The sequence below is a fragment of the Dryas octopetala genome, chromosome 1 (assembly GCF_963921425.1).
Source record: "Dryas octopetala chromosome 1, drDryOcto1.1, whole genome shotgun sequence".
Lineage (NCBI taxonomy): Eukaryota > Viridiplantae > Streptophyta > Magnoliopsida > Rosales > Rosaceae > Dryas > Dryas octopetala.
Genome location: NC_141366.1, coordinates 13,684,064 through 13,697,120, shown reverse-complemented (window position 1 = coordinate 13,697,120; position 13,057 = coordinate 13,684,064). Strand labels below are relative to the sequence as shown.

Below are 13,057 nucleotides of genomic sequence, written 5' to 3'. Positions count from 1 at the left end.
TATAACTCATCTTTACATTCCTGAAAATAGTTCGAACTATTTTCAAAGAACCATATATAGCTTTTGTTGTCAATTTTAAAGAACCATATATAGTTTTTTTTCCTTCAATTTGAGTCTCACAAAGCTTCCACCTTTAATAAGGTGAAAATGAGTGTAACACTACCTAGTTTATCATGTAACTTCATTTATTTGTTTTATTTTATACATATAAATAAATAAATTATGCTCAATTTATGTTGTTATATTTTAATTTGATGTGCCGTGTGCGCTGTATATATGGTGATATTTATTTTTTACATATAGGATAATATTCTTCCTTGAATTAAAGAAGTGAGTAAGAAATTAAACCCTTTATTTGGCCAAGAATTGAAGATAGGTTATTGGGTAAAACTGTAAAACTGTAAAAGGATTTGTGAAGCTGACATCATCGCCACGTCACCTGAACACCACTCCAGCTAGCGAGAATGTCCGGAGCTGACCACGTGTCAACGCCCCACCTGAGTTGTCGCTTGTCCACCCCCTTTTGGCCCTAATCTAAGACTCACGTGTCGCACGCCGCAACGCATTGACTGGTCAAAACCCCGACTGGTAATAGGATCGGATGGCCAGGAAGCCAGCAAGATGAGGCGGAGGAAAAGAATTAGGAAAAAAAAAACAAAAATTGAGTGGGAAAATGTGAAGGGAGGTCGGGGGTGGGGGAATTGGGCTTGGGTCGGAGGCGGGTGCACCGAGGAAGCAGGTAGGCCCGCACCCAAGTGGGACGCATAGTGCTTGGTGTGAGTGTGAGAGGGATTTTGGGAATGTTATCCGACTCGGACCGAATGTGTGTTGAGAGTTATAGAGGTGAGGGAGTGTGGTGCCTTGTGTGGGAGACACACAGTAATGCAAATCTTTGACCGTTGACTTTTTCCCTCCTCAGATTTTTTTTCTTTATTTTATTAAATTATTTTTGGGTTTAACATCTCGAGGAAATTTGGTAATTATGAACATGGATACAGATTGCAATTATTTTATTATTTGTTTATTGTATAATCATAATCAAAAGACGTGAATGTGATATGAATTACAATATCATTGCTAAAACAAATCCTTGCTCTCTATTCCATTCTCTCTCGTTATCTTCATTTGTTTTTTAGATTGAAAAATAGGAAGACAAGAAAATATAACGCATTTGATCTTGTTGTATGTGTCAAATAAAAACTTGCATGTAAAAAGTATATATATTTTCATTTCATAATAAATGATCACATAATTAATATGTGAGAAGATATTGTGAGAGTATAGGGGAATACACATGTTACATGCAAGATTTTTTTTGTAACATTATAAGAATAAGTTTAAATGCTTGAACCCTTATTTTTCTATTATTTTAATTTTGATTTAGTGGTTTTAATGATGAGACTATGAAATGGAGAATATTATTAGGTATGAACCGTATGAAATTTTTTTACTGCAATAAGTGGTCGTCTTGAACTTTACATAGTGCTATGGAACTTTTTAATTATTTTGTTTCTAAAAGCAACTTAAAAGACACTTCCAAATTGGAATTTGGGATAGGCTTTTGAAACCAAGATGGAATGGAATTGGAATATGTGATAACATGCATGTCCTTAATTATTGGGTTGAATCGATGGTTACTTACATATATAAATCATTGGGATTTGTTGTTATAATCTCTATATGTAGGAATGAACTCACCTTCCTTTTTCACAACTTGCTTTAATCTCATATAAGAGATAAAAATGTAACTCAAGATGCTATACATGAATTAGTATTGCACAATATTTCTTGGTTCAATGAGTAATAGAGTATACAATACTGCATGTGCACTTAAGGTGCGGTTAAATTCATGCGGATATTATGAAAAATACATACATAAAACGTTCGAACGTTTAAATTAACACAAGCGTTGAAAATGTTTCATATATTTTTAAGATATCTGCATGCACTTAACAAAATATTTACTGAAAATATTCGCATACTAACAAAATATTTATGGAATATATATATATATATATATATATTCTAGTACGTACGTTGAAGTCTCGATACTGAAAATGTACAGTTGGAAAATCGAGTAGTACTACTCTTATGGAGAATTAAGTCAATAAACAAAAGGATCACAAATGATAGAAATTTGACAATTAAGTCAGATTATGGTAATTGATAAATGATAATTAAGGCAACAAGCATGCATAGGATCGATAGTTTTTTTTTTTTTTGCGTGAAAGTACTTTTTTTTTTTTTTGACCAATTGGAAACCATTCCATTAAGAAGCCACAAAGGCAGAAAATTCAAACCAATGAAACAACAAGCATCAAACTAAAACAAACAGCATCATAACAATGAAACAGAGCAACATTAATTGGTCCATTTATATTAGTTCTTTCATGCATATATTCCTTATGTACGTAGAGCGGTAGAGTACAAAATAAACAAATCTGCATGCACTAACAAAAGGCTCAAGGCTGTACAGCAATATATTCACATTGGTCAATCATGGTATTACAATTTTTGTGGGGGAAAATATATATGTTCACATGAAGGTGATCTTGTTGCACGAGCTAGCTAGGAGAGAAGCTAATTATTAATTAAGTATCTTGCTAGGATTTTGGCCAAAAAAAAAGTATCTTGCTAGGATTAAAATAGAAATCATGCATGCACTATGATCGATAATTAAATATATAGTACAATAACCAATAAATTCCAGCACACAAAGAACATAGAAAACCTAAATTTTTTCGTTAACAGCTTTTTAAGACATGATTAACTTTAAGAGACCCGTATTGTGGTCCCTAATATCATGCTGCCCTTTGGGTGTAACATGGAAAAAATTGTCACTGACACAACAAACATGGATACGTTTTTATTCAAGATATAAAGGGAATAATTACTGTATCGTTAAGTCAGGATCCTGTTGCATTGTGACAGTACTTGGGAGTTAATTAATTAATTATTGGCTAGTTACCATGATTTAACACACAGACTTGACTTAATGCTAATTGGCTGCTAGAGATTCAAATTTTGGTATAATATGTGTAAACTATTCCTTAATCACATGCATGTAAACTTTTGGGTTTGAATTAATACTATTTCATGGTAGATCAGTCAATGCAAAAGATGCATGGCTACTAACTTTTTTTTTTTGTGTGTGTGTGTGTAGATTTGAAAGTACTTGAAAAAGCTTTGGAGATTGTGCATGTTTATTTTAACATGGTACACAATGATCATGGTTTAATATGGTACACAATGATCATGGTTTTACATGGTAGTTTTAATTGGGTTTTAAATCCTGCTGGCTGCTGCACACAGGAAGCAAAATTAATTAAAACTCAGCTTCCTATTTGTGTAATGATGGAGTGAGGACTTTCATGAGCAACCCTACCTTGTTGAATTATTGGTGGAATCTTTTTATCTTCTTCAGGTGAAAAAGTAATCAAGTAACAAAATGATGATGAGGGCTATGGAACATGTCCAAAGCAGGTAACATATATATGTGGCACATTCAAAGCTGTAGAACAAGTTTCAAGCTCATGAATTTCCCCCAATATAAATCCTATATATTGTTTGTCTCAAATTCTAACCCATATATATGTTATGTCTATGGAAATTGACATGTATCTGAGCTTTAATATGGACCCACTTGGGCCACCTTAATTATTAGCCTGGCTAATAATTAACCCCCCATGCAATGTAAACCATGTTTTGTTTATATTTATTAGGAAAATAATTAAAGAAAATCAAAGAGAGAGAGAGAGAGAGAGAGAGAGAGAGTAATGGTTTCTTTTCGCACCATTGTTTGTTTTTCTGGTGATGCCATTACGTACATCAAACTTGTTTTTGTCATGTTTGTTGACTTTCCGTATAGGTGTCTTAATAGTTATGAGAGGAATTGAAAGCATATATATATCATGCATATCATCCATAATGAAGGCATATATAGCAAGTTCTATATATAGGGCACATTAATATCAGGTGTTGCTTACACAATCCAAATTTTCCAATAAAATGATCTTCAGGTTGGAGAATGAGCAAATTAGGGTTAACCATCTAGCGTCAACGTCTTAATGCCTGATTGGGACATGGAACACATGAGGGTACGATTTTCTATCTTTTGCACTTTTTAATTAAGGGTCTTTAAATTAGCAGCTTAATTGGGGTTGTTTGTAATTGTCCAGAATATTCATGCAAAGCTCTTCATCATAAACGTCACTCTTCAATCTAGACTTTTCGACATTTCACCACGACTTGACGACACTAAGGAGAAATATCTTCAAGTTGTTTTTCTTTTTAGATGAGGACTTTTAAGATCCTATAAACCCCAATTCTTAAGATTTAAGAAAATTATAGAATACTCTCCTCTCCGTTAGTTATATGTTATGAATTAGTGCGCGCGAATCTATTACTATTATCACTTCTATATTGATATCTTCTACAATTTAACTATCTAAATAGATCTATCATATAAATGAGAACATGTGCAATTGTCATTGACCCTCAGACATAGTTGTAGTAAATTTATCCAAATATACGGTACTGTAAATTATTGTATTAGATATAAGATTCATTTCAAGTTTATAACTTGTATCATGTCACATATATAATTTCAAAATTATACTGTCACAAGCATATATGCATAACTGAAAGATCGATTAGTGACTATATCTCCGTTTTTCCACTTTCCTACTAAAAATAGGGATAAATTACCATAAACTAAAAATAAAATTAGGGATAAGGCAATTGGTCACATAATTAATGACCATAAAATTAGTGACTATATGGTAAGAAGATTCATTTGTAGTAGCACGTACAGATCGATATATAGCTCTTATCCTTTGCTCGCCGACAAAGGCAGCTTCGCTGATTAATTGGCCGACAACAAGATCATCATGATGATCATATGCAGAAAGGAAAAATGGGAAGTGACATGCATGCATTGAGTAACTAAATTCCAGTACTTGGCTTGTACCACCCAGCTGGGGCATGCCCTCAATCACATGCATAAAAGGAAAAGAAGACCAAAACAAAGATCAAAAGAGTAGAAAGAAATCATGTAAAGGGGAAATCTCCCTAGCTAGCTAGCTTTAATAATAGATAACATATACATGATGCCATTTCCACCACGTCATGCATGCACCAAACCAAATTGACAACACAATTCACAATATACACGATCTTTATTGTTTTCTTTAGTGTTGATTTGATATGTATGTCTAAGATTATAGCGTTTCAAATTTTTGTATAATTTTTAACTCTTAAACCAAAAAACGACGCGGTTTTAAAATATAAGTACAAGATAAAAAAATTAAAAATATCTATTCATCAGATTACTACAGTGTCTATCAAATTTTCACTGGTCAAGAGGAACTGATCGATCATGTCGAATTAAAACCCACTATGATGGATCACGAAGCTAGCTAGTTGAGGATTTGACATCTTTGTAAGCATATAACAGGAAATTAATTAATGTTGGCCAAAAAAAAAAAAACACAGGAAATGTTGGCGTGACTGTTGGCCTTTTGGTTTTATACGTGTGTGCTTTCATTCACATTCACATACAGTGATTCACTTTTACTCTCACTTTCATTGATAGATAGATAAGTATATGGATGGAGCAGTACCAGTACGTGATGATTTTACTTGTTAGAGAAATGGGAGCTTCACCTCAGCTTGATAGTTGATGGGTGGGGCTATAACTTTTAACTATATATTGATAATTTGATAGTAAAGGGTGTACGTTTATCCAGAAGGTAGTTAGCTAGCTAGGGGTACGTAGCGGCTGTTTGTGCACTCGATCTTGTCGGATAAGTGCCCCAAAATTTAGGGGACACTGTTCATGATGTCGCAGCTTCAAGTTAATTAGTCAATTCCCCACCTGGTACTCGAACCATCCAGAATTATTGGTGTACCTTGTACGTGCCCATGACTAACAAAAATAGAGAGCTCAACCTCTTCTCTTCATAATTGCATGTGTAATCTCATATCTTCAAGATAAGTCTTAAGACTGCAAAATCAAACACATGCACTACTTTACCAATTACCACCCTTCTTCTTCTTCTTCTTCTTTGCATGCTTGTGTGCTTGATTTCATTATTGTTTTGTTACTAGCTGGTTCAATAGGATATAGACTTTAGTCACAACACTAATAAATTTAAACGTTAAATATGTTGGAAAAATATTAGGAGAGGAATATTTTTATATAGTTTTAATCCATAATTTTGTTTTCACAATTAATATCATGCCACAAAGTAAAACATGAAGTTATGTATCGATGTATATATTTATTGTGTTTGTCTTTTTCTTATATTATCATCACCTAATACACTTATGGTGTCTAACAATCCCATCACATAACATTCTTTATTTCTCCTCATTTTCGTGGCCAGCTAGCAATATTATGTTAAGATAAGGTAAACAGAAGACCTAGCTAGCTAATATATACCTACAAGCTGATATATATATATATATCTAGTTGACTACAAATATATATACATCATGCAATCTCTGCATGAACAGTTTTACTATTCAAGTAGATAGCACTCCCTGTATTGATCGAGAAAAAGAAATATTGCATTGCTTTCTAAAAGCTGAAATATATGATCGAAAATGCTGCTTATAGATCGAATCCAATTCAACTGGATTCTAGCTGGACTCAGCTTTCTAGACCTTTGTTGTCAACCGGTGACATAATCTTGGCTTTAGCTTTTTAGGATATCATTGCCACTACAAAATAATTCATACAAATTCCATCTTGTTTAATTAAGTAGTGTGATCAGAGGACCCCTAATAAGGCTTATTTCCCAATCAGGAAAAACAAGAAAATAAACAAAACTATGATTGGTTGTTTTCCCAAATATATATTACAATTAATTCTTGATATGATATCCATTGGGAGGAGTACCAAAAAAGAAGAACCAACCAAATGGGTGAGAGAGTTAATTGTTTGAGGCCACAAATCACATGGTAATGCCAATAAATATGAGTCTGTCGGCTACTTTTCAAGGCCAGGATTGGACGAGGGGTTGGTGATCACTGATCTATGTGACACTTTAATTGTGTCCAAAATAATTAAAAACATTCTGACTATAATGGTCTACCATGTAGAGCAGTGTAGGAGAGGATAACACATTTATCTAAAGTTGAAAAAACATGCATGACAAGATGGATCATCACTAATTAATATTATATATATAATAAAGTGTGACAAAAAGATAACGAAGGTGACTTAAGAGGGGGTTTGTGATTCCAAAGCAAGGATTGTACATGGTTAAGCATGAGCTTAGATTCCCAATAATTTTGTTTTTGGTTCCCTAATCAAAAGTAAAGGCATGATGAAATTGATTAGGACCATGGAGTTCATGTCCAATCCTAGCTAATTAATAACGATGTCAAAATAGGCTTAGGTAAGACCTTTCAGCCCATCGTTTCATGTCTCAAGATGGGCAAGCCTGTGGGGACCTCATGGTGCGAATACCCGCTTGACCACAAGTGCAAATTCTTTTGTTTTCTACTTTTTTGAAAAAAGAAGTATCTCTTTTTGATGATGATTGCAGTCATATGGAGAGTAGTAGGGGCATACTTGAGTTGAGCTTCCCATTTTGATCAGCTTCTTTCTTTGCTTCTTACTTTTCCCATTTGCTTCTGATCATCAATTAATGGTGTAACAATAAATAGATATATGGAGTTATATTGTAGAGAGAGAAGGAGAGAGAGGGTGCTTCAGACCAGGTAAGGTGGGGAGCATATTCATATGAAGGTTGAAAATAAATAAATAATGTACATAGGCAAGTAGGCTGGTATGACTGTGTTCCTTTGCTTTAAATGGGATTAGGGACTGCCATATTTTTCCAACAGAGACATGTTTAAGAGGGGTTGCATGTGGACCATGAATGTTTTTTGAAGAAATGGCTGGTCTGTCTGGATAGTGCTGTGGAAGGAAAAAAATGGAGATATGCATGCTTTTGATCATTTTATATAAATTTATTATTTGAGTAAGAAGACTTGTTTGTTTTTTTGACTTGGGGTTTTGGGTTTGGTGCTTGTGTCTGTGTTTGTTTGTGTTTGTGAGGTGGTGTTGATCAAAGATTGGGGTTTAGCTAGAGGGGGTTGGTCCCATTTTGCAAATGCATCTAAAAAGGGAGAGAAGTGGTGTGCCATGTCCCCCTACAAATTGACCCCCATGAAGAATGAAAAGGGAATTGCATAATTGTGTCTTGTTTTAGTATCCTTTTGGCCCCCCCTCCCTCCTCTTCTCCTCTTCTCCTCTTCTCCTCTTCTCTTCTTCTCCTCTTTCATCAAATGAACAAAAGCATGTACAGTTTTTGAGTATGCCCCCACACAACACCACCCCTCTTAAATTGAATCATATTTGTGTTCCTCATGGTAGGTGTGAGTTAGTAGCACCTGGCCATTCCCTATATCAAACATTCAAACTGCACCACTGCCACTTTGCCCCATACCTAACAGCAATAAACCCTTCAAACATTTATTTAAGATTAAGCAAAGAGTCTTGCTTATTTATGTTCTTTTATTTCTTCAAATAAAGTCAACAATTAAAGTCAAACTCTGATCCTATTTTGAGGATTTCATGTTCTATGCATATGCCTGGACACTCATGTAGAGAGTTAGTGATGACCGAAGCAAATTGCATTGGCACCTAGCACTCTACCTTGAAGCACAAAAAAAAGCCACCAAGAAAAAGCTTGCTTCAAATGGGTTTATTGATTTGCATTGATAGCAAAAGCTCCACAACAGTGATAGTTTAACTGATATGTAGACCAAACTGTTGCTGAGGAGATTCTAGTGCGCAACACGGCATCATTCAACATAGCCCTCAATGGCTCAATGTCAATTTTTTCATTAGCTGTAATTTATGACAGCCTCTTTGATTGAATGATGCACAATTCTAATTCATAGGTGTCAACTCCAGACAAGATAAAAATATCAGCACTTTCAGGAAATCATATCATAAAAGTTTAAAGAAATAAAGCACAACTTTGCGTACCTCCAACTACAGTTTATATCAAACACTTCATGTATGATGTGAAATATACATTGTGACATGTCCTCTTTTGAGCCTAACTTTTAGGATAAATATCCTAAAAGAGGAAAAACCACAATCCCTAGAATGGTAGGAACACTACATAATTCAAATCCTAGACGGCAAATTAACAAGTACAAAATAAAATCACTAATACAAGTTGTTAGTTTGTAACCTGGTCAATAAGAAAACAAAAACAAAAAATCAAAGAAAATTTCTTTCAGCATCAATTCTCTCAGACCCAAAAGAATGCCTTGCAATGAAGTAGGTTTAAATGAACCATCTCACTCAAACACTGAAACGTCTCCATTCCAACTGCATGAAGCAATCACATTGGGTATGATGGGGTGGATAGCAATGTCTATGCAAGCCTGCTCATATGCCTTGATTTTTCTGACAAGCTCAGAAGACCTGTAGTCATAGAAGTATATAGAACCATCTGAGGAGCCCGAGACTAGCTTTTCCCCATCCAAGCTAAATATGCATCTAATGGGAAACCCTGATACCCCATGGCTTTCATACCTCTTGTACTTGTTCAGCTTGAACGGGGAACGTGAAGAGAAGATTGCGATATAATTACCATTTGACTGAGCAACAAAAAATGGTTCAAATGGGTGGCTTCTCACACAGGGACAGGTGTAGGCTTCCACATAAACCTGATACAGTGGAATATCAGTTTCACAGTACCTAAACCTAAGAAAGGGAATGGAGCATGAATGAGCAAGGGAATGTTTCTATTAGTTTCAACCAATATAATATAAGCAAGGGAATATTTTGTGGCCCATAACTCCATATATAACAATATTTGAAAAAATGAGAGCTGGCTACAGTTCCCAAAACATCTTTCTTTGACAGAATGAATTTAAATGAAGCCATATAAATATTATGTACACTATCAAATGAAAAATGTCGACGCACAAAAGTATTATTTTAGAATAATTTTATCATATTTTTATAGACCAAAAGCATTCAGAATCATTCACTGTTGTACTCCATATATACAGCCATGAGAATAAATATCCACTTGATGTTTGTAACTGAAAAGTTGGCTTTCAAATTATGAACTGCCTATAGCATCAGACGTGTCCAAATATATTCTTATTCAATTTTTTTTTTTTTTTTTTTTTTTGTGGTAAATGATCCAAAAGTAAAGTTGATGAGTGCCAGAGTTCATGAACACATCACATAAAAACTTTCCATGCAAAAACCATCATCAAATGATGAAAGCAGAGTAACTGAGTAACAATAAATATCCTAGTTGATTCATAAACATTTTAAGCAAGAGAGAAGAACAAACAAACAGAACCATTTTTTTCAACTTGATGTAGTGAACGGTATTATAAAAATAAATTAAGATCTCACTAATGCTTACTATAAAAATAACAAAAGTGTCTTTTTTTTTTTTGTGTGACCATTATGATGCCTTGAACTTCTATGTAAAGCATACTACCAAATCCTCGCATCACAAAAATAATCAAACGCATCCTAAGTAAAATTAATTTAGTGTAAAATTAGTTAAAACTAATTAATTTTCTTATGTTTAAATATTTAATTAGAATGACTCTTCTTTCTCACCCAAGTCCCAATGAATTTTAGGTATTCAAAGATAGTAAAATATGTGTTTTCCAACAACCACAGTTTTGTTTTGCTGTCAAGTGAGAATTATCAACCTTCCAATAATTAAACAAGCAAGACTCCAAAGCAGGAACAGATCCTTACATTGGAGATTTCTAATTTTCTACAGTTAAGACCCTTGACAATTTCTATTCAACATGAATTGTACACTTATTTGAGCTGATGTAGTCAACATCTTTAGTACAACACGTCTTTCATCATTAAAAAGATAATTCTAAATTTCCTTGTATTATCTACATCTTAAATATACCATGCATGCTGACCAAAGTAACACATTATAGGCAGGTCCACGTCTCGCAAGTGTGACTAGAAGACTAGATGAACAAAAGTATAATGAAGTCTAGGAAGGTCAAATAAACGAAGGTTTTCCCAAAAGGGGCAGTAAAAAAAAATACAGGGTTTACAAGGATGAATTCATGTTCCTAAAGGATGATGCAGAATTACAGTACATACAAGTTCTGCTCAATATATGAAACAGGATACAGGGACAGCCATATCTGTAATCAGGTGTTCAAGGTCATGTAATTTTGATAAATTATATGAAACACAATATTTGTAACAGATATTGAACGAAGAATTGGAAAAAGCCTCCTACCTGATTAGAGAGTGGAACTTGTCGTGAAACATCCCAAACAACAATAGAATTCTCACTAAGGTTTCTTCCAGATACATCACTAGAAGAGATAATCTGCTTCCCATTGGTGGTAAATTCAACATCAAGGATGGGATCATGACCTCGAACGTATTCATGGACCACCTTGCCATTTCTAACATCCCACAACCTGAGACCACCTTTTGACCCCCCAGCAATGAAGAGGTTTGAATTGTCGGGATGGAACTTAACAACACTGACAACTTGATCCTCCTTAAAGACCTGAGTCTCTATCCCCTTTTCAACATCTACCAACCTTGACATGGAGTCATATCCGCAAGAAAGCACAAACAACCCTTTCTGCGACCATTTCACATCTTTGACTGCAGCATTGTGAAAACTCAACACACGGGCTAACTTCTGATCACTGCTCCACACATTCCATATGCAGATTGTGTGATCCATCGAAGCAGAGGCAAGAAGATGAGCTGTAGACTAACTCCAATGAACAGATCAATAAGGCAAGTGATAAATAAATGCAACACGCATATAATAAATACATCATTGACAAAACACCCTTCTATGCAAGTTAATGAAACAATAAACTGAGATCACAAATGCATCTAAATAACTTCCAAGAACCAATGTTTAAAGTGGAATTTACTGTCACAAGGCTACGAATCCCAAAGGGTAAGTATTAATTCAAAAGTTCGCGAATGCTAAGAGCTCACCATGACTTGGTGACCAATGTACAGAATTGGCAGCTTTGATATGTCTATTTAGAGCCACACACATTCTTTGAGACATTTGACCAAGCTGTGCACGGCCCTTTGCTTTGCTTCTCAACGATGAGATAACATCACGAGGAACATCCAAATCCGAAATACTCCCAAAAACTGCCAACAACAACATGACTACATAACATAAGTACACTACACACATTTTATGCACATAAATGTGATATTGTCAATTTGAGCAATTCTTTGTCATGCAATTTATATTCCTAAGTATCTATAAATGTTTAACTTTTCTCTAAGCAATACTACAAATTACTATATTTCAATTTACAAAGTAATATAGAAGTGCCAAGTAAGTTAGTTTATTTGTAAACAAAAACACAAGCATTTCCAAATAAGAAAAACAAAGTACCAGGGGAGGTGGTGACCGAAGCATTCGGGTCGGAGATTCTGGGTTGGGACCCCAAGAGCGCCCGCTCTCTCTTGGATATGTATCTACCAGGAACTGTAGCGTCTTTTTGGAGGGCCGGAAAGTGGGTTGCGCCGGGCGGAGGATGATAAGTTGTGGTATGCGTAAATGGGTTTTCGGGTTTGAGTCGCTTCGAATTCGGCGGTGTGAAGATTTCGGGTCTGCGTTCTTTAAATCCTCCTCTTTCTTGTTCTTCTTCTTCTTCGTCGTTGTCTGAGGCGTTTGAGTATGCGTTGCAGAGAAGGTCCATCTCTGAACTCAGCTCAGCTCAGGAGCTTCGGCTCTTCGATATTCATCTTTTCCTTTTAGAAAAACAAAATGTATAAATAAATGGGCTCCTAAACTTAAGAGCGGGCCCACTGGGCTTGGGCTCAAGCTTTTTTACGAAGCAAATATGACCCAAGGTTGAGATTGAGCCCAAGTAAAACTTTTTTCCTTTTCTTTTTCTTTAGAAGTTACAAGATTTCTTCTAGAAATTTACTATTTACAAAACCTCAGACATATTACATTTTATTTGGACTTTATCAAGAATTTCCAAAGTCCATAACCAAGTAAGTGATAGAGCGGTCAATCACCATTAATTT

General features: G+C 34.9%; 1 protein-coding gene across 1 annotated transcript; it reads right to left on the bottom strand.

The window, feature by feature from the left end:
• Window positions 1-9,021: 9,021 nt before the first annotated feature.
• LOC147298158 (Transducin/WD40 repeat-like superfamily protein) lies at window positions 9,022-12,747 on the bottom strand. The gene is made up of 4 exons (XM_086229145.1): window positions 12,417-12,747; window positions 11,999-12,163; window positions 11,271-11,755; window positions 9,022-9,696 (listed from the first exon to the last, which is right to left on the bottom strand). Exons 1-4 carry the CDS (start codon window positions 12,721-12,723, stop codon window positions 9,325-9,327), a joined length of 1,329 nt encoding a protein of 442 aa, XP_086085271.1. The 5' UTR covers window positions 12,724-12,747; the 3' UTR covers window positions 9,022-9,324.
• Window positions 12,748-13,057: the final 310 nt, after the last annotated feature.

Coding starts and splice junctions, on each gene's coding strand:
- LOC147298158 (XM_086229145.1), bottom strand. CDS start 12,723: ATGGACCTTCTCTGCAACGCATACTCAAACGCCTCAGACAACGACGAA. Junction 12,164..12,416: donor TTCGGTCACCACCTCCCCTG/GTACTTTGTTTT, acceptor TGTTGTTGGCAG/TTTTTGGGAGTATTTCGGAT. Junction 11,756..11,998: donor ACATTGGTCACCAAGTCATG/GTGAGCTCTTAG, acceptor GTTAGTCTACAG/CTCATCTTCTTGCCTCTGCT.